The 22,769-nt window shown below is 44.4% G+C and overlaps 1 protein-coding gene across 1 annotated transcript; it reads right to left on the reverse strand.

Moving 5' to 3' along the window:
- Positions 1-13,599: 13,599 nt before the first annotated feature.
- OTP (orthopedia homeobox) lies at positions 13,600-21,743 on the reverse strand. The gene is made up of 3 exons (XM_015096753.4): positions 21,543-21,743; positions 19,800-20,209; positions 13,600-14,168 (listed from the first exon to the last, which is right to left on the reverse strand). The coding sequence occupies exons 1-3, from the start codon at positions 21,577-21,579 to the stop codon at positions 13,638-13,640; spliced, it is 978 nt and encodes a 325-aa protein (XP_014952239.2). The 5' UTR covers positions 21,580-21,743; the 3' UTR covers positions 13,600-13,637.
- Between the last annotated feature and the right edge of the window lie 1,026 nt (positions 21,744-22,769).

The raw sequence follows: 22,769 nt of genomic DNA on the forward strand, positions 1-22,769 counted from the left end.
TTTGATCCCTGGACAGGGAACTAGATCCACATTCTGCAACACACAGTTCTCGTGTTGCAACTAAAGAGCTGCATGCCGCAACAAAGACTGAAGATCCTGAGTGCTGCACTAAGACTCAGCACAGCCAAATAAATATGTTTGTAAAAAGTACTTAAAACGGCTTATCCTTTTATATTTTGAGAGATGTCTATTTAAACATGTGCAATGTGTAAAGTGTGCTTTAATATACCAAACAGAAAAAGTATGGAAAGAAGAATAAATGACGCAAGTGGAATAAAAAATCTTTATTACACCTGTGTCGTAGATACAGGGGAGTTCACTGTTCTCTCTACATCTGTACCTGTCTGAAATTTTTTTATAATTTAAAAAATTAATGGCTACAATAACACTCATCATAGTCAATGCTATATAAACTAAGTCAATGATGAGTTTGTGATTCTCCAATATTGTCAGCAAAGAGGATACTAGGCTATCATTTTTAAAAGTTTCCATTTTAAAACTAAGTTCCCACAATAAAAAAACTAATTGGTTATATTTAAATCACCATTTAAAACTCTGAAAAACTGTTTAAACATACTCTATGTGTTTTCAGGGAGGAGGAACTGTATATATTCTTTTTTTTTTCCTATTAGCTCAGTTGAATCTCTGCTCTTTACATACTTGACACTGCCTAGGTCATGAAATAAATCCATCAGGATTCTCAGTGACTACCCTGTGATAAATATGCCTGCTACCAGTGCAATGTAGTCAGCCTTTACAACAGCTACCCCTTTGGGCACATCTGCATGCTTTTTATGCACATCTTCATACAGAATCCACAACCATGATCTGCATTAATAATAAATGAAACAGCACGTCTGACCAGGTCCACCAGGTCTGATGTAGAACCATTTTCAAGATCTTCAGGAAACTGAAGATACCCTAAGAGACCCTAAGGAGAAAGTATGGCTAATTTCAGATCAGGCACTGGATAAACTGTGAGTGATAAGGCAGTGTTTCCTCAAACAGCTACGACATTGCTGGAGGAGAATCTGAGTGTGTATATAACTACTTTAAATTATAGTTGATCTACTCCTGAACCCTCACTACATCTCCCAAATAGCAACTCTAAATGACCAACATATAGTCCCAAATTTACATATGGATCCAATGTAAAACCTCACATGAAAGGATTCTTTGGTTAACACTGACAGAGCAAATCACTGAAGTGTGGACTAGCATAGTGGTATACAGCAAGCACAGAAATACTAGACCTGGACTGCACATCCTTCTCATTCTATGCCCCTGGCTCATTAACACGTCCTTCCTCAGGTCCCCCTTCCCTGTTTTAAAAAACCTTTACTTTGAAATCTACATAGAAACCCAATGGCTACGTACGTTCTCCCATATATCTCTTCTCCCTCAGGAGCACTCACTGCCAAGTTACATGGTACAAATCCACACCTCAGAGTGAAGTCCCATGGAACTCAGCAAGAGGCAGAGAAACTTGATTCTACATTGCCCTGGTCTAGACTGGCACAAGTCCACACTGTCCATAAAGCTTTCTATAATGATACCCAAAATCGTGGCCACTAGGCACTTAAAATATGGCTCTTGTGACTGAGGAAGTGAACTTTTAATTAACTTTTAATTTCGCTTAAACAGCCACATGTAAGGAACTTCCGAGACCTGGGTTCAATTCCTGGGTCGGGAAGGTCCCCTGGAGAAGGAAATGGCAACCCACTCCAGTATTCTTGCCTGGGAAAATCCCATGGACAGAGGAGCCTGGAAGGCTATGGTTCATGGGGTCGCAAAGAGTCAGACACTATTGAGCAACTAACACTTAACACTCACTTAGCCACATGTAACTGGTAATTATCATACTGGATAATGTGGCTATGAGCATAGAACTTTCTTTTGTTGTGTTTTCACTCCGGACACTTGATATGCACAAAAGAGTCTTTTAAAATAATTCTCTTTCTCTCATCTATACACATATAGAACACTAATACATCAGATCTTAATAGTGTTTAACTAGGTGATGGGGCTACAGAATCAGGCATTCAAATACCTTTTGAATGAATAAATGTGTTTAGAATTAATTCTTACAATAAACAGGTAATATTTATCAACAGGAAAGACTATGTAATCAGAAAAATGACTAATACTACAGTCATTAAATCTATAAATAGGAAGACATACTCCAATATGAAAAGTACACAGAGGCAAAATATCACCTATTTTTGGGTCACAAATATTAAAAAAAATTAAATGGGCACACATACAAGGAATGAAAGGGATCACAAACCAATGAAAACAATCAGAGGAAGAGATTTTAAGTGGATTTCATTCATGTTGCTTTGCATTAATATTTATATACAAATAAAGCTTTTGAAAAATAAAGTTGAAGAGTAATGAGCTCTAAAGGACAGAGTACAGGAATATCATAAAATTTAAATGCTAGGAGCAGATGACTGCCCTCTATCAGCAGTATCAGAAGAATAAGAAAGCAGCAGACATTCAAGGGCAGGAGCAGGAGTGCTGCCTGTCTGGAAGAAACAACAGGATCGTCACAGGGGAGGAAGGAGGAGACTGAAAGGAGAGTGCTGCCCAGCCACTTACTTCAGTCGTGTCCGACTGTGTGACCCCACAGACGCAGCCCACCAGGTTCCTCTGTCCCTGGGATTCTCCAGGCAAGAATACTGGAGTGGGTTGCCATTTCCTTCTCCACAAAGCAGAATATTACACAGTGAAAAAAAAAATGGACTCTGGGGATTTAAAGCCAAGAAATAAAAATAAGCAAGAAAAAGAGAAGAGGGCTTTTCCAAAGGACCGGTGAGGGAAGAGGACTTCTTTAAAGCCAGTTCAGTTCAATCATTCGGTCGTGTCCAGCTGTTTGCGATCTCATGGACTGCAACATGCCAGGCCTCCCTGTCCATCACCAACTCCCAGAGCTTACTCAAACTCATGTCCATTGAGTCGGTGATGCCATCCAGCCATCTCATCCTCTGTCATCCCCTTCTCCTCCCACCTTCAATCTTTCCCAGCATCAGGGTCTTTTCAAATGACTCAGTTCTTCACATCAGGTGACCAAAGTACTGGAGTTTCAGCTTCAGCATCAGTCCTTCCAATGACTATTCAGGACTGATCTCCTTTAGGATGGACTGGTTGGATCTTCTTGCAGTCCAAGGGGCTCTCAAGAGTCTTCTCCAACACCACAGTTCAAAATCATCAATTCTTCGGCACTCAGCTTTCTTCATAGTCCAACTCTTACATCCATACATGACTACTGGAAAAACCATAGCATTGACTAGACAGACCTTTGTTGGCAAAGTAACGTCTCTGCTTTTTAATCTGTTTGTGTTGGTCATAACTTTTCTTCCAAGGAGCAAGCGTCTTTTAATTTCATGGCTGCAGTCACCATCTGCAGTGATTTTGGAGCCCCCAAAAATAAAGTCTGTCACTGTTTCCACTGTTTCTTTAAAGCCAGGAGGCAGATAAACGGCTGAAGTGACTCTGCAGCCCAGCTCTTGGGTTTCACCAAGGAGAAGCCAACAATACAGAAGGTGTCTCTATGTGCTTAGAAGCTCTGAGGCAGTCAATCTCTAAAGCAACCTGTAAAATCTTGGTAATTTTAAAAAAGCTAGTATCTGAAGATGGGATACCAAGGGAGCGAAGAAATTACAACTGGTACTCTTGCTGTTGTGTTCTTATTGGGAAATATGTCCAACAAACAAGAGTATATATGCCATTTGAAGAAAATGTTTAAAAATACCTGTGTTCCCACCTCCCAAATGAAGAAAGTTTTCCTTGTACTCCTTTTCTCTCCAACTCCTGGAGCAGCCCCAAACAACTACAGGAGATTTGTCTGGGGGTCGTCTCAGGTGTAGCATGACTTCCTTAAATTGTAGAACTGCCCTGGGCAAATGATCTCCAACATCATTCCCAGCTGTTTCCTTATGTTCAAGTTTTTCAGATAGATTAAGATAAAGACATTCTTTCTACAACAAAAGAGTTTTAAAGGAATGAGTTAGCACACTGCTTTAAATCTGGTCAGTAAAAATGTAAATATTACCAGCTAATTTCCTATTTTGAATGAGGAAAAGGATTTGAAAGTCCGGGCTCTCAAAATTCACAGGAGGGAAGAAAGTTGGAGGCTCACAATGGAACTCCACATACCTTACCGGTTTCTCCTGGGCTTTAATGATTTGCCTTCATCCATGTACAAAGAGAGGTTATGACCAGAGATACTTTCTAGCCTATGCACATTTGCTCAGGGTGAATGCTCTAGGGTGCCCATGTTTCTCCTCCTACCTGGTGGTAAACACCATGGCAAGGTATTGCCTTGGCAACTGAATAAATATGCTGTCACTGTCCCACACTAGCTTCTAAGTAGCTGTCCAGTTGCACTGCTAACTTTATACAAGTCACTAACACTATCTGAATCCAATCAATCCAATCCATATCCAAAGAGTGCTTCTTATAGGAGACTATGTCTTGGGTTTTTGTTTCCTGTTTTTTTCCTAACTTCTCCTTTTCAGTTAAATGCATGGTATAGCCGTACTTTGTCATGTCCGACTCTTTGTGATCCCATGGACTGTAGCCCAGTAGGCTCCTCTGTTCATGGAATTCTCCAGGCAAGAATACTGGAGTGGGTTGCCACTTCCTTCTCCAGGGGATCTCCCCAACCCAGGGATGGAACCCAGCTCTCCCGAAGCGCAGGCAGACTCTTTACCCACTGAGCCACCAGGGACTGCCACCAACTACCATGCTTCACTGATGATACACAAGCCCCATGGCACGAATGACTTCAGGACAGGGATGAGGCTTCCCTTGCACAGCCATATTTGTCTACGGAAAGTTTAAACCTGCATGTTCCAATCTTCCTTTCCTCTCTGGAAAATAATTCTACTGTAGCCCCAACCTCTTCCCTAGTCCTATTACAAAGAGGTTACTATGAGTGGGAGGACCTCTTCAGCAGAACACTGAGGTTTTATGCTTACCTTTTCACTCCCTTTAACACAATGCTGACTTGACTCAGAATCAGATCCTCTCCTGTCAGATAAAAGGACAATACCTTTAAAAGAAACAGACTAGACAAAGGTCAGTGCAGGCCTCTGATTAACAGGTATTTTTTAATTGATATGCCCACACTAGTCAGCCATATAGAGTTCAAACATTATGTATTATAAATGGTGAGCACTGGGAAAGAACGTCAGATATCATCTGAGGAAACAGAACCGTACAGTTGCTAAGAGACAGGACCAAGACCATCCAGTAAGATAATGGCCGACCAAGGATTACAACTATGTTTTTCAAACTGTGCTGCATTTCTTCACGGTCCCCAACTATAAGAGAGTAGAGTCAGGACAAAGATTGATATTTTATAACTGAAAGAAAAAGAAATCTCCCTGAGAAGCAGCAACCTCCTAACGAGCAACCCCTACCAGAACCTGAAGGGCCTGCTTTGGAGTTCTGCCTAAGAAGAAAATTCTCATCATAACTCTTCAAACCTGAAATGTCTCATACAACCAGTTCTCAGAGAAGCTACTAAGTTTAAAATGAAAATGAAGCTCTTAAGTCTTCCAACAGGGAAATTCAAAACGGCTGGTTTCCTGGCAAGCATGTGCTCCTCCCTCTATTGTGCAAAACAATCCAGTCACTGGAGTTCCTAAGAGTGGCATATTAACTCTTCCAAGATACCTGAGCATCACTTACAAAATTATCTTTTCGAAGATGCTACATGGGCCCTCAGTTCTTTGGAAAAGGTAATTAGCCTCCCACAGGTGGCCAGTTTACTCCAAGTGAGCAAGGAGCTCACCATAGAATGAGCATGGTCTCTTCTGGTGAGAATGAATTTATTATTTTGCTTGTTATCAGGAGTAATTCGTTTGTTTTTCACCTTAATGGAAGCCCTTTAATATATGATATTTTTAAAGTGGTAACTACTCCCTGAGACATGACAGACAAATACCAAGTGCAATAAGCTGGGAGGTTTAACACCAACATATCTGAAATTCAACTTAATAAACATCTACCAAATACCTACTATGTGCCAGAGTCTATGTTAGATGTTGGGGAATTATATTGCTATAATTTATCCAGCTGGGTAGTATCAGCGATACTGATGACACTTTATCAGCTTATGAATGGCTATTAACCTGAGTATGGCAGATGGTCCACCGTGGCTGGTCCTGGTCATTAGAGGCCTAAATCTGGTCAGTGGCTTCAAACTTAAGAGGACAGGTGGAGAATTTAGTAACGATATAGGAAACCAAACAGTTTACTGATATGAAATGAGATCTACAAGGAGAGGTCAAAAGAACTCTACTAAGTGGAGAAGAAAATCTCAAGGAAGGCACTGCCATCCTCTGCAGCCCAGTCCCTTCAGGCAGCCTTGCCCAGGAATTTGATCCGCAAGGAGTTCCTGCTTCTCTGAATTTCCATCTCATTTAAAATAAGGATCAGAGTACTGAGCACTTGATCAAATCATTAAAAACTGCCTTGTACAGTTTTCTTTTTAAAATATATTTGTCTTGTCCCCTTAATCACATGGGAGGTTTCTCAAGAGCTTGGATATCATCAGTTTCTCTAGCACCCTCCCACCTCCATGCCTTGTCAAAAAGCACACACAAAAAAAACAGTTGGCTTCCAAGTATGAAAAACATTTTAAGTAAGAGAACTAGAGGTGTTTATCACAGGGAGAATAAGATTGTGGCAGAGATATTCTACTCACTGACAATCCATGTACTCCTCTACATTTGCCAGCCCTCTTGCAATTAGGGAAAGCCATCTAACTAGCTCTTGCTTATTGAATCTTGAACAGAAGTTTGACCCAAAGCATGAGAGTCAATTCACACCCTCAAGTTCTTTCTTTTCCTTCCCCAAAGAGGAAGGAAACCCCATAATGAAGTAGTTGAGCCACAAAATGAAAATAGCTTGGATCACTGAGTCACACATAGAGGAACGGGGTCCACAAGAATCACTTCACTTACGTGGAATTTGTATAAAGAACAAACCGTACTTATGTTCAGCCAGAGAGGTTTCTCTGGTTCCACAGTATAGCCCAGTGGTTATACTGACTCATAAAAATCTTAATAAAAGACTAAAAAGAAAAATAATTTCAGTACTAAGTGGTGTCACAGACAGTCCCCAGTGAGGGAAGACTATAGAAGAAAGAGCATGAGGCAGACTAAGCTCAATCTTACAGAAAAACACAAATGAAATTCTTGGCCAAGCCAACACTTACTGGAAGTTGGGCCAATAATAGAGGTTTTGTGTTTAACCAGAATCTGCCAGTCCACTTGGTGAGAACTGAAAAACAGACAACTGTGGTCAAGAAATTTGAACATGACTTCAAAGAGCCCTTTAAATGCTAAGATTTTATAATTCTATGATTGACTGAGGGTTAGTGATATGGGGAGAACAGAAGGGTGAGAAATAAGCTTATATTGAGTTGTGACTACTTTATATTACATAAAAGCAACATCAAAAGATATCCCATAAAATCTTGCAGGGACAGACAAGAAACATACTGGAAGCACCAAGGGAGTTAAGGATCCTCTCCCTTGTGGACAAACCATCCCTTTCTTCACATATAATGCCACCACCGCCAAGTGTTCCCAGAGCTAGTTCCCAAGTTTCCTGCGACCTCAGCCCAGAGATGTCACAAGGGGACAGTTTCACTGATAAAGATTGCTCATACAATAAAGAGCCTTCTCAGTGGCACACTAGAACTATCATGAAAGAATTAACCTCTAAAGAGAGGATAAAGTTTAACAGGAAATGAGTGTTCCTAGATTCTTGAAACCATGTTTAATTTTATCACAGTTACCTATGAGTCTCAATTTCTTTGTAAAATAGAGATTATAATATCTACTTCATAAAGATGCCATGATGATTTAAATGAGATAATGCCCTCTAGCAGCTGAAAAACAGGGTGCAAATGTAGGCTACTGGAGGAAAAGTAATAGATACCCTCAGAAAATGTTATTTCTGAAATCAGTATTGCAGTACCTAATAGCAGAAAAGCAGGTGATAACTAATAAAGCAAGGGCAGCAAAAAAGAGACCAACTCAACTTCATTGAGCTCATTGAGAATTCAGAAATTAGAAAATCTAGGAAGAATTTAATTTCAGTATACCTATGTTTTGTGTTTTACAATTTAGTATTTCTAATTTCATAAGAATCACATATCTTTTCAGTGCTAAGGGCTCCTAGGAGTTCTTAAACTGACCTTGATTAGGTTCGTCTGAAATAGGATCAATAAGGACTGTGAGTAAAAAGCACGTCAAGTCCTGGGACATTTAAATGAAAGACATAAAGAATATATAGTATATGTGTCTTATGAGTTAATTATATATTTCTTGGTACTTGTGAATCACTTCAACTCAGAACTAAGACGAACTGTGGCAGCAGGAACAACTGCAGTAAGTATATCTATAATTCAAGGTGGCTTTAAAGATGGACACTGGGATGTATGGGGTATCTGATCATGCGGATGGAAGATGCAGCTTAACTGCACAAACTAACTGTGTCTGCCTAAAGACTGATTACGACATTGTCAAAAGCAAAAGAGGGCCCTCTGTGTAGCTCATGCCTGAAATTCCTTAAAAGCATGTTCCAGTAAGTTGTACAAATTCAGGCCTTGTTTTGATAGAGTATGCATGCGGAAAAGCATTGTTCTGTTTCTCTCTGTAATGACCACATGTAAACAGGCCATGGTTCCAGTACCAAATGCTCTGCACTGATGAGAGTTAGCAGAGAGCCAGGCAGGGGGTGCCCCCCTTTGCTGCTGCTTTCATTTTTAAAATGAATCATAATTTCTGCATTGGATATGAAGATGGGTTTATAGCTATTAGCCATCATATTAATAATTTAGAAAATACATGCCCAATCACTTGTGTTCTTTCAATTCCCTACGAACACAGCTGCAACCCACATTAGAAGAGAGGGTGAATGGATATTTTTTCAGATGAGATATTTGGGTTGAATTATTAGGGTAGCCTGTACTACAAAATTACTAATAAACATTGCTTCTGGCTCAATTTAGTCTGAACTCAGTGAACCTAGCCAATGGTGACAAATCAAAAACTCTGAAATGCCCGATGAATGAATCTAACTAATCAAGGAACCCTGTAGGAAGTAGATGCCAGGATTAATGAGCCAGTAGTTTCACCATGCCATGCTGTTATTTCTTCACATAAATGCCCTCAGATGAGATTATCTTTATGTCATGAAAAGGAGAAAAGGAAGGTTACATTCTTTCAACTGACAGGTTAACTACTGCCATTACTAGGAGACACATCTTTGTGGGTTTTTTCTTTACCCTAAAAATTAATACGTGAAGTCCACAACACAAATTAAAAACATTTTCATTTTCAAGGTAAGCAGTCACTGATGACATCAAGCATAAATTGCCTCAAAGTTAGAACTTCCTCTACATTTTCCATTTACATCTACCTTGATTTACCCAAATTGCTCTGCATGTTATTTTCTATTCAGTGTCTAACGTCATGTCTAGTAGGCTAAACTCCTCTGTTCTGTTTCTCCCACCATCCACAAAAGGTAAACTAAGTGCAAGATCATTACTATGCCATCACTTGCACGCCATGTATGACATTCAGTACCGATATTGAAAAATAAAGATACAGAGATAAAAGTGCGTATTCAAATAAACCCATCATATAGTTACATCATAATAGACTTTGACTTTTTCTAGCTAGCACGTGGTGATGGTATTCAATGCCAAAAAAAGACTACTAAGCAAAAAGTACAACTCATTAGAGGCAGGACATCTGACATGCTGTACTTAGATACCTTGTTCCCTGATATTACTCATCGTTATTATCTCTATTCCCTTACAGAATATAATTAGTTATTTTTCAAACTTTAACAGTTTTGAGTCAGAATTGCTGATAAGGAGTGAAAAAGTAATATGAAGCATGGCACTGTTGTTAGGTTTTTTTTCCTCCCTCAAAATGCAGAAATCTCTCAGGCTTGTGATTGAGATTCTTATTATCTGCTTTTTATCACTGCTAAACTGTCAACCTTAACAATTTAGACCAGGTTGCCTTCCCTTATGCTAATGGCATCTATGACATTAGAATGTTCAGAATTCTTAATACAAAAATCTATTGCCATAGAAACAAATATTATTCCAGAGTCAGGTAAAGTGAAAAACTCTGCACACTTTCATTATAATATTGATAAATAACATTACATTATGAAATATAAGTATCTTTGAAGGCATCTATCACTTCAGTTGATTTGCAACTTCTCATCAGTGTTCTGAGTTGCCCCATTTTTTTTCAAATGAAAGTCCCATTTCCCTTGCCTTTCAGAAATACAATTTTTAAAGATTCCACTTAGCATCCTTTATTGCATTCCTACATCATAAAGTTATGCTTTATAGCAGCATAAAAAAGCTGTAAAATTAGCATCCTTGTAAACAACCTTCCATGCTCAGTGGTGAAACAATGTGTGATTTGTACTGATCTCTTAAATGTGACTTGAGATTACAGTATCCACAAATTCAACTTAAAAAAAAAAAAAGCACTAAGCCAACGGAGAATATGACAAAATGCAAAAACAAGGAAAAGTATTTTTCACCTACAGATATTTTAGAAATTTGGTTATCACACTGCTAAATTAAAATCTAAGATGAGTTTTAAAATATAAAACTGTTCCATCTTTATATGAAATTCCACATAAGCCTGTTTTTATCTTCTTTAATATTTTAACATTAAATACCCTTAAGAAATACCCTCTAACATTATATACCCTTTAGAAAATGTAGAACTGAAATATTGTGTGAACCCCTTTAATTAAAATTCCTAAGATAACATGAACCAATGATTTTTCATTGTCATAGAAAACCATGCCTTTTTGTCCTCACCTTCCAGGAGACCCCACTGTGTTCTTTTAAGCTGAGTATTTGTTACTAAGCTCACACCTAGCCCAACGGTTTGAAATTGTGTTCTAGGACAAGGGTGTTTTTAGGGTTTCCATTCTGCGGCAACTAAATGAGAAATCTTCCCATGGGAAAGGGTGCATTTTAATGCCTATAATGACCGTTAAATTTCAAACCACAAGATTGATTTTGGTTAGTCTTCCAAAGGAAGCCTGCGATACCGATTTGCCTTCAAGTTTTAAAAAACCCCGAAACCTTCCGTCTCATTCTGCCACAAACAAACTGCAGCCATTTTTCACTACCAGTTAGTGTGGGGACGTGCGCTGAACACGTGGCTAAATTTGAGGTTAGCTCGACCCAAGCATGGACCCTAGAAAACTAGAGCAAACCCAGAGTAAACCAGGGAAGGCCTGAGAGGTCCTGATCCGCAGCCAGGGCGCCCCGGGAACCCTTCTCCCGATGACGTGCCCCCACCTGGAGCCCCAGGCGTCTGAGGCCTGGACCCCCGACACGGAGGGGACCGGCAGCCTCCTTCGGACGGCCTCGAGGCCTAGGCCCCAGGGGAGGGCCCGGGGCCTCTCTAGTCCACCGGATACCTTGGGGCAGACGCCAGAAGGCAGAGCTCCGGAGCTCTCCACGCTTCCGTCACCGTGGTCCTTCCAGACGCAGCCCGACGACGAGGGCTCCCGTCCGCTGCTTTGTCCGGTAGAGACCGTTCACGCGAGCAGCTTATCGACTCTCGGGCCCTGTGTTAAGTGCCGGCAGCTGCGCTCGGAGGCCCATCTCGGGCTCAGAGGCAGGGGTCGACCTGAAGCCTCGCGAGGCCTCGAGCTCGCGTGAGGCGATTGCCGCGCGGCCTCTCACTTCCGGCCTGCGTACCCGGGGACTGCAGGCTGGGCCTGCCGGCGGGGACGCTGTATCCGTGGGTCCTGCCTAGGGTGCGCTGCGAATTAGGAACTGAACCCACTGAACCCAGGCACACCGAAGGGCAGACGAGTCTCAGACGCGGGAATCCCGCCAACTGGGCACCAACTGAGAACGAACCTCTGTGAAAAGTTCTCTTCCCTTACCCCCACGAGACCCTTCTGTCATTCAGACTCACACCAAAACCCATCATTCTCCATATCACATACTGAAAATGATTTTATTTTATCCATTTACATTTAACTTGATATAAACTTGTTCGGAAAAGTCAAATAATATGCTTTATATTAGCTCAAACATTTATTAAGAAAACCAAATTCCATAAATAAGCACAGACAATAAGTTAAAACATATCACAAATTGACCAGTATGTAACAAGAATGCTTTATCTACACAAAACATCCTATTTCACATGTTTGTTCATTCTTCGAAAGCGCTTCTGTTCTCTGGGTTTGGATTTGACCAGCACATGCAGAAAGAGCTGATTGCGTTTCTCTGTACAAAGTTGCAGGGTTGTAGATGCCTGAGTGCACCCTTCGGCAGCCGGCAGGGGCCAGGGCAGTGGCCGAGGGGCACGAGGAACGACTGGACGACCACAAAACAACCAAGGGCACAGAGCAGCGCGAGGAGAGAGAAACGGAAAACAGGAAGCAAACAAACCCCAGTCCTGAAGGATCCAGAAAAAAAGACGTGGCTTTTGCTTTTACAAAAGGAAAATTTTCTTACATGTTTCTTTTACTCTTTCTCATAAAGACATTTATCAAAATGGGTAAGATCACCTCTTCATCACATGACTGCTTTAGTCTACTCCAGCCACCCAATCCACTGACATGTTCCTCCTGAGAAGCCTTCCCTCAAAACACTCACATAGTTGTACTTAAGAAAATAAAAGTAAGATGAAACCAAAACGTTCTCTTGCAAGCCAACACACGGCTGCACGTATGTGACTGGATGGACAAGGCAAGGAACGGATAGTGGGAGAAAAAAGAAAGGAGATCGGTGCAAGAATACAGGGATAAATCAAATTGTAATCAGTTAGGCCCTCAGATGAGGCGGTTAGATGCTTGTCCTCCTTTTAGACAAAAATCCTAACATTGTGCTGTCCCTTGAACACGTCCGTGTGTCACCTAGGTGCACTGTGTATGAGTGTGCGCGCGCGCGTGTGTAGTGTCTGAAAGTGAGCGAGAGTGCGGGTGTGTGTGTGTTTCTGCCCACAAACCAGTCCATTGGTGTCTGATTTCAGATCCTGAGTCTACTCCCTGCTAAGTAAAATGGCGGGAAGGATGCTTTCGGCAGGGCGCGGGAGGGGGGGCCGTGAGGAGCGGGGCAAGAAGGGACCGGGGCGAGGCGCGGGGCGAGGGGGCCGCAGGCGTCGTGGGGAAGCTGTGGGTGGGAACGCCGCCAGTCGGAAGGCCAGGCGGAGGGCGCGAGCACGGCGAGTGCGAGCCGGGAGGCGGCGGGGCGCGGGGAGGCGCGGGGCCGGCCGCTCGGACTGGGCGGAGGGAGGGGCCAGGTGAGGCGGGTGGGGCGCGGCGGGGAGGGCGCGGGGAGCGGAATCAGGCGGGAGGGAGGCCTCGCGGGCCGAGGCTTGGGGTGAGCCCGGGAGAGAGGAGGACGGAGGGAAGGAAGGGCCGGGCGAGACGTGGTGGAGGCCGGGCGGGGAGGGAGCAGGGCGCCGGGGCCGGGGCCGCGGCGGGAGAGCGGGGCAGGGCGCCCGGGCGAGGGCCGGGGCAGGGAGCGGGGGGCCCGGGCGCGCGCCGCCGGGGCCTCGGGGCGGACCGGGGGGCGGTGCCGGGGGCGGAGCGGGCCGGGCGCGGCGGCATTAAGTGAAGCTCATGGAGACTGTGTGCTCTAGCGCCTTGCGGCGGAGGGAGGCGATGCTCGTGCCCCGCCACACGTCGCTGCTGTCCGGGGAGCTGCAGAGCTGGGGCGAGCCGGAGACGTTGCTGGGGCCGGGGAGGGAGGCGGGCACCATGCCGGGGAAGGCGGGCTGGTAGAGGTGCGACTGCAGCCCCGCGCCGTTGGAGCCCGCCAAGCTGTTGGACAGGCCCATGGAGTTGGGCGGCGGCCCGGCCGCCAGGCTGCACTGGGACAGCGACTGCGCCATGGCTTGCTGCCTGCCCAGCGCCGGCGGCAGCGGCAGCTGCGACACGCCCGGCATGGCGGCCGCCGCCCAGCGGGTGTCGTTGGCATGGAAAGAGCACAGGCTGTCGCCCATGGCGGCGGCGGCGGCGGCGGCAGCCGACGGGAACTGGGGCAGGCCTGGCGTGGGCAGCAGCGTGCCCGGCGCGCGGAACACGTTGGTGGTCTTCTTGCGCTTCTTCCACTTAGCGCGCCGGTTCTGGAACCAGACCTGGAGTGGACGGGGGTGGGGAGACACACAGGGCGCTGTTAGCCCGCGGGCCGGCCAGGAGCGTCGGCGGCCCGAGCCCGAGAAACCCGCAGCGGGTCCACCCCCTCGGCCCCGGGCCGAACGCGTGCCATCGGCCCGGCGCGCCCCCACACGCAGCCGGGGACCCTGGTTCTCCACCAGCCCTAGGCAACCGGCGCCCCGGGTCTCCACCGGGCGCCAACTCCAGGAGTCCTGAGTGACCGTGCCGGGAGCACTTACACATGGTGCAGACAGACACCACACGCAGTATTCACCACGCCCCTGCGCGCCGGCACATTCTGCGAGCCGCTGAGACGCACTGGTCTGCAGGCAGGCATGTTGTCAAACCTGGACCCACAGGTGTACAAATGAAGATAAACATGTATACCCGTGTGGCCTAATAGCGTGCCATTAACAATGATGGGGTATAGAATTTTCAGAAATGCTGGAAATTTGGAAATTGATGAAGAGCTGTGGATGACAAAGCCGGTTTCAAAATCGAAAGACAAAAGAAAACCCCTAACGCCAGGGATGACGGAGCGGAGAGCTTAACATAGTGATCCATGTGGGAAAGCAAGCGCCACTGAGCTATGGTGTAGTTTGGGTCACGACAATGACTTCTGATTCGTAGCGACTGGTACTACTGCCACAAGTCCGTGCCTCCTGCTCAAGCCCCTCTAAGGGTACCTTTATCTGGGTTGTGCAGGTGTGCTGGAACCTGCTGCTAGAGCCCTAAGCCTCAGGGCTTTCAAATCTATTATTTCCAAGAATTTACTGAGGATCCCAAATAACAAGGCCTCCAGTTCCCTCAACCCCACCCTCACCCCACCTCATTTCATCTATAAATTTCATCTATAAAAGCAAATTTTCTGACTACTACAAACCAAAGGAAGTCAAGTTTAAAGCTCACACTATCTATGAATCAAATTTAATTTTGCTCAGACAGACCCAGATGTCTTTTTAAAGATGTGTTTGATAAAATATACTCCAAATGAAAATAATCTTCCTATTAGTTTTTTCTTAACAGTGGACCCTGGAAGTTCAGACTTTATAAGACAAATTTGCCTGTCAATGTCAAATTCACTACCGCAGGGGAAGGAAAGGTTCTTCCCATAATACATCAAGTAAACTGCCTGACCAAGAAAACTTCCCCTCACCCCATGTTTAAATTTGATATTTTTTTAAGCCAGACTGTCCATTTGGCAGGCTTACAGTTCAACACATAGTCAGCTGGAGGTTTACTATGCATAAATATAAATGATGTGGGACACAGCTTAGGTACTGATTGAATTTTCTCATAATTTAATTTGGTCAATGCAACTTGACCACTGTAAGGTCATGCGTTAATCCCAACGCTTTAGTGTTTATTCTGCAAACTAAAGTATCACAAGTATGGGAGTACCTGACCCCCTTTCCCAGTAAACCAGTTTACACACCCAAGCAAGTGGAGCTACACTCTCCATTACCAACATGAACAGCCCTGCAATCTAGAATTTTCAGCCTTTGGGCTGGCCCTGGCTTTTCTGCCATGCATCATCACCCACCACTTTATCTCTTTCTGGTTTCTACCTCATTTTCCATGTTTTTGCCTACTGGAGTGTCCAGATTGGGTAAAGATGCAGGGTCCTTTCCCTGTTAAAGCCCCTTGAGCTGGTGGCACAGTGGATTAAATGAGGCAGCAGGGCCCTAGATAGAGACTGGGATCAGTGCGGCAGCAGGCCGAGGATTGAGCTGTTAGTGGAGAGTAACCCACAGGAGCCCAGGAAAGCACCTCGAGGAGACCGACTGCCACAGGTCACTTTGCATTATCCATCCAAGGCTGGACCAGGTGGAGCCCTAGACAGGATGGTGTCTGTGACCAAAATGGTCCCCATACCTCACATTCGGCACCCAGACATATTTTGAAAGGTATCTATAGATTAAAGACCGGTTCCCAGCACCCTGCAAATGTCAGTGACTTCTGAAATGTCTGACTGTTTGCGGTGGGCATGGTGTGGAGAGTGGGGAAAGAAACAGAAGAAAGAGGGGAGGAATTGCCCAGAAGAATCTCAGTAGAAAATATGCCTGCCAGAAAGATTTCTGAATCTCAGGCACAAGCGGAAAAGAACAGCTGTTGAAGAACTAAATATTGTAGAAATAATCGAAAAATTGTGCTCAATTATGTTTGAGGGTTAGTAGTCAAATGATGGCTACAAAATTTTTTATGTTTCATGGCTTACTGGGATTGGGGGGAAAAAATCTGCATGGGGTCTGAGCACCTCCGTTCCAAGCTATGATGCATATGTTTTTAAAATGTGAATGTTTCCACTTGAAAACTAGAGCATGACGGATTAAAATGCAGGTAAAACCTAAGGGAGATTTTGAGAATGCACAGATGACAACTCCAGGAAATATATTAACCGCAGCCACAGCCAACTTTGTACTCAGTTTGAAATGCAGCTCTTCTCAGAAGATGCTTAATACAACAGTGAGAATCTAATGGAGGTTGGAATTTAAAAATCCACTTTCATGATATCTGCTGTTACAGTAATATAGACATACTGTAAATGTATTTTAAAATATATAGCCCATTTAATTCCCCACCTATAAATGGCTCAGAAATAGAGAAAGAGGGGAGAAAGAGAGAATATTACTTTCTCCCCCCCTCAAAGCAAACGCTTTATGAAGATCTCATTGGAATCCAGCAAATGATTAATGTGAAGATTTGGGAGGAAATCTGGGGAGCTGTATTAAAGCCTAGATCTCAGGTTCATTTCGATCAGCCAGCCGTGAACTCTGGGCCGAATTCATTACACTTTAATAGTGCTGGGAGAGGAAGAAAATGCAATTTCTCATTCCATTAGAAAACTAGAAAATACTCTCGGCTTGTCCCCCTATTAAGATGTGGCAGGTGACAGGGCCATTCTGGGGGACACGGTCAATGGAATTACAGCACATTATTTTTGTTCGTATAAAATATTGAAAGGCAAGCCTGACTGTGCAGAAGTTATTTCACTGATTTGGTTTTTATGTAAATAAAATATTGAAAGTTAATTAATCCGTGCTAGAGACTAATGATTATGCTTATTATATTGCATTTGATCGCGTAATTTGCATGATTCTCGCATTGCTGCTTAATAAGCCATTCCAGGTTATAAATAATTCTGAAATTGGTTTCTAATAATGGCATGCTATAAAAGGAATGGTTTTATTACACTAGCCAGAAAAGAGGAGTGATATCAGACATGGAATTGGCCTCCGTGTGAGTAGAGGTGCTTTAATAAATACTTAAAAGGATGATATATGGCAGATATAGATAAAAATAAGTATATTGGGTCATTTAGTCTAGAATCAAAAAGTATCTTTAAAAACATACAATTGCAATAAATTAAATGTTTAGATCATTTTTAATCAGTGCAGTGGCCCACATACTGAAAAGAATTTGTGGTAATCTGTTAACTATAAAGAAAACTATGAAGTACTCATCATATAAGAACATAAACCAATTACTACTTAATTTGAATTTGGTCAAGGAGCAAAGATACAGTGAATTGCAAAGTAAATACATTTTACATAAATTATTTTTGAATTACATTACATAATGTTAATCATTTTGAAATGTTAATTAAGAAGGTTATATTGATCTGATTACTTTTTAAACTATGGAACATTATTTTTAAAAATATTGAAATTACCATTCTATTAAATTTTTCCTATCAGCAGCATCAAGCTATTATCTTTGGTTGAACATTATGCTAGAAGAATTAAAGTACTCTGTCTTTATCCTTCTTGATTATTCTTTTGTGTACTTCTTAAAAATAACTGTTTCTATTACATAGTTTGTGCTTTATTTCATTTATAACTTTTTATATTAAAAGAATCACTGCCATTAACCTTTGGAAGACCTAATAAAGTTTAATAGACCTCGTTTTCTTTTTTCATAAAGTCAGTTGTCCAGTTATATTTTATTTGTGATTCTAAGTTCTATTTTAATTCAAACTAATTACTAGTAAGCCTAGGTTAAGCAACAGCATTTTAGTCCTTAAAAATTATTATATAGTATTTCTCTTGAGTGAAAAAAATTTATGAATTTTGAACTGACAAGATTTTAACAAGCCAGTATTATCATTAACAGTAATGAAAATATTAAAATTGTATATTTCTGTTAAGGTATGAACTCAATTTCAGATTTAAAAGAGGAGTAAGGTTTTTAAAAAAGCTTAAGAGCATTAATAATGTACATCTGTACAATGCAATTAATGTGGCTCTGATGCTTAATTTCAATGGCCCATGGTTCAGGGCTTCCAGAGTTCACTAAAGAAACCACCAGATTTACACTGAGTAAAACTGTTAATATAGTGTGTTATACCCTTTATTAACTTGACCACCTTAAGTCCCCAATGACATTTATTTTCTGTTTAAAACAGAAGGTTAGACAGTCTTTAAAATGGTAAATGAAAACAAAAATTCAACACTGTGATTTTGAACACTTTTGACTTTTAGATCAAATGTAAAGTAACTGAGACCTTTAGACTTTGATGTTTAAAATTTGTAAAACGGAGATCTTTAAAATTTTTGATACCAGCTAGAGCTGAGATTGACACAGGATAAGGAATAGAAAAGAGCCTGTCGAGGACAGGCTGGAAAGGTTTTCAGCACCCTGGATAGCTCAAGTCTAACCGCCCCTCTTGGAATTTTCACCTCCAGCACCTATCCATAAAACATTTGATATAATGTTTTCATTCTTCTAAAAAGTGGAAAAAACCTGAGATTCATTGGACTTATACTTTTATACCCCAATTTTCAGAAAAGTTACAGGTGTGGTTTGTAAGTTATATATAATTTACAACTTGGAGGGTGGTTGGACCAGAACAAGGGATCAGTAATGATTTTGCTTACTACTAGTCAATCTTTTCTGACCTAAATGTCCTTTCTTCAAATCGGGTAGCTATGCCAGAAAGCCCTTATCACCCCCCACCGCCACCACCCCACACACACTGCCCAAGTTACTTTAGGGGAAACCAGGACTCATAGGCTGTGGGGGATAGCTCCAGCTGCCCCCAGCGCATTGGTAGGCCACCAGATTCGAAGCCTTTATAAGCATCGAAGCTAGAGGGTATTCTGCCTGAGCGCGGCAGGAGTGTGATATACAGGAAAACCCAGGTGTGGATCTTTTCTGAAAGGCGCCTACTTCGCCTTATTTTCTCCTTTGTCGTGTTTTCTGTATTGTATGATGCATTCTCCCATTTATCCAGACACGACCCAAACTCATTAGGGGGTAATGAAATACTTGTCTATAACGGGAGCTGGAGTGGAATTGCCGGCGGGGGTTAGCCGCCTAGGAGACACGGAAGGTGGGAGACCCGGAGATTTCCTTCTCAGGAGGAAGGAAGAGACCTAACAATCGAATGACGCCAGCTTCGATTTGGAGGAGTTTCTGTGGAAATGCGGTTATACTGGCAGGAGATGGGGGCACTGTCTGCCCATCGATGGGGCCAGTTCGCGGGCAGAGGAGCTAACTTCACCCAGGAAAGCTTAGCCCAGGATCCCTGTAAGGGAAGGAAAGACCCTGCTTCCTTTGCCTAATTCCTCCCACCCCCTCCTTGTCTTCCCTGGCGCCCAAGCCCAGCGTACCTGCACTCGGGACTCGGTCAGCCCGATACGAAGTGCCAGCTCCTCGCGCATGAAGATGTCGGGGTAGTGAGTCTTGGCGAAGCTCCTCTCCAGTTCGTTGAGCTGAGCAGGGGTGAAGCGCGTCCGATGGCGCTTTTGCTTCTGTTGGCCCTGCTGCTGACCGGCTTGGCTGGGGTTCGGGCCGCCCTGGGGCCCCGGCTGCTTGTCCGGGTCCTTTGCGCTCACCGCCAGTGAGGCCGGCGTAGAGCCCACTGTGGTGATGTCCTCCCCGGGCAGCAGAGTGGCTCCCTCCACTGGGTCGGAGTTGGGCGCTAGGTCCCCCGGATGGCCCCCGGGGTCAGAGCCCCCTACGCCCAGCCTACACTTCACCGCCTCCCGGTGGCCCAGAAGCTCGGCGGCATCTTTCATACCTGAGGAGGCAAGGGGATGGCGGTCACTACTGCCCTGGCCATTCCAGGAGGGACTGTACGCCCCGCGTGGTCCTTGTCCAGCCCCGTGCTCGGCCCCCTCTGCGCCCACGGTCGCCCTACGGAGCAGTCTCCCGGGGTGCTCAGCCTGGGGCCCCAGGATCTGGACTGCCAGGTTGCAAGACCGTCTCCCGGCCTTTTCCCTTCTCTCCGCAGCGGGGTCCCTTAGTAAACAACACATGCTTTCGTCTCTCCCACAATGAAACATTCCTAGTCCCGGCAATGAAACATGCCTCGGAGACCCTTTCATGAACCGTACCCGCTCGGCGTTCTAGGAACTCCAGAGCTTATCCTAGAACCGAGCAGGGGGTGAGGGGAGGTGGGAAGAAAAGAAAGAAAGAAAATTAAACAGTTTTCTCCCTTGCTGCCCCACCTGCGCTTAGGCAGCCTGAGAACTCTACCTCCGACCCTCAGCCGATTCCCTCTCCCTTTCGGAAAATGAATAAGTTTCCAAGCTTTCCACCCCCCCGAAATCAAACCAAATCAGCTCCGCCTCCCCCTCAAATCAGAGAAAGTGTTTGGAAAATGGAGTCACATCCATCACCAAAGATTCCCAAACCGGAAACCCAGAGCCCGGTAACCCAGACATCTTTAAGAAAACTCAAGTAAAGTCTCTAGACATAACAGTGAATCAAACTTTAGAGAATTCAACTTTTCTTTCCGGAGATATAAAAGGTACATTCCTCTCAGCCATTGATTGGCAATGCCGACTCCCTTTGCAGGCCGGATGCCTGCGAGGATGAATCTGGCTTTTCTCCTTTCTCAGTGAGTACACTAAGTAAATTGCTTCTATTGCAGTGGCTTCTCCTTCAAGACTGAGTTTTGCAAATTCAACCATACTTAAACGAGGAGCAGAAAGAGGTATGGGGAGAGAGACAGAGCGGGTAAAAGAGAAGAAAGAAATCTGAAATTAAGGCAAACAGGAGGGGAAAAGAGAGGGAAAAAAAAAAAACCACAAGCCTCCAAACAAATTATCACGGGGTAGATCGCCCCCTTCAAAAAAAAAAAAAAAAAAAAAACGAAACATAATAAGGGGGAGGGAGGAAGTGAAAAAATAAGAAAAACAAAAAGTAACAACATCATCCAACTCCTTTGGATCTACATATTCCATAGATTTTTTTTAAAGACGATGTTAAATTAAATTAAACTTTAATGCAGCACAATTACTTTTAAAGAAATTAGTCCATTTAGGGCACATTAAGGTAAAATAAGGAACAAATTGACAATTTCCTGCCCGGGCTTCTCCTGGCTGCCCGGGCGAGAGGCGCGCACTCACCTAGCCTGGCGTCCAGGAGGTCGGCGTGAGACAGCATCGCGCACCGCTCCAGGGCGAAAGCTGTTCCCCCCCAAATTTTAGCGGCTTTAAGTTATTTAAAATAGATATAAGCTATAAGCTATACGATATAGATATATATAGATCACCTAAATGAAAGAAAATTCGGTTTGTGGTTAAAAAGGGGGCTTCTTGCATTATAATGTCCTTTAGAGAGACGGGGAGGTGCTTAACAGTTGAATGAACCCGTGAGCAGCTCGGCGAGGGGACCAATCAGGAGGGCAGCCTGCAAATGTCAGCGCCCGGAGAGTCCCCCACTCCGCCCGCCCGCCCGCCCGCGCCCGCCCGAGGAGGCGGCGGCGGCAGCCCGGGATGCGCTAGCCCCGAGCAGCTGCTAAAGCAGCGGCGGCCGCCTCGGCCTCGCTCTGGGCTTCTGGGCCCGACCTACGGTAGTTTTTCCCTGAGAGTTTCTCCAGGCACACCTTTCCTTCTGGTTCCGCCCAGGTCGCTCCCAAGGCGCAGCTCTGTGTCTCTGAGCTAGGATCTTCCCGGGGGCAGAGGTAGGGCAGGGGACAGAATAGGGCATAACCCCTTGGTGACCCGGGAGTAGCCCTGGCCTGCGCGCTGGGCAACAGTGGCCTGCTGCTGGCGCAGGCCTGACAGTCCGCAGCACAAGCACCGCGCCCTCCAGATCGCGCCTAGACTTCGCGGCCGCCCAGCAGGCCTGCGCCTACTGTCCATTCGCCCTGGCTGGGACAGCGGGCCTACAGAATCCCATTTTCCGGGCATGGCTAGAGCGCACAGCAGTACCCGACTCCCTCCTCCACCCCCGCCCCGCCCCGCCCTCCGCTGCTTCCAGGGCCTGAGGTCTACTTCGTGGACCCGAGCATGGGGTCTTTTCTGCACTTTGCACCTCCTACGCCCGGCTCCAGCTTCTCAGCCAGCCCACGCAGGCATCCTGGCCCACAACCTGCTCCTTCCGTCAAAGTTTCTAAGTTCAGTACGTCTCCCAACTCCACTTTAGGCTGTAAATAAAATTAAATGCTCTTTATTTTCCTCTCGAATATGTTAAACTACTTGAACAATTTAAAGTGCTTTGCACAAGTGAAGCGAACCATTTCTAATGTTCTGATTTTTCAGAGCCAGCCAACAACAAAGTTTAGATTAGTAATATATTTCTAACCAGAGTAATTTTCAAGATCATTAGGCATTTATGTAATTAGTGCCAAA

This window comes from Ovis aries, chromosome 7, assembly GCF_016772045.2.
Source record: "Ovis aries strain OAR_USU_Benz2616 breed Rambouillet chromosome 7, ARS-UI_Ramb_v3.0, whole genome shotgun sequence".
Lineage (NCBI taxonomy): Eukaryota > Metazoa > Chordata > Mammalia > Artiodactyla > Bovidae > Ovis > Ovis aries.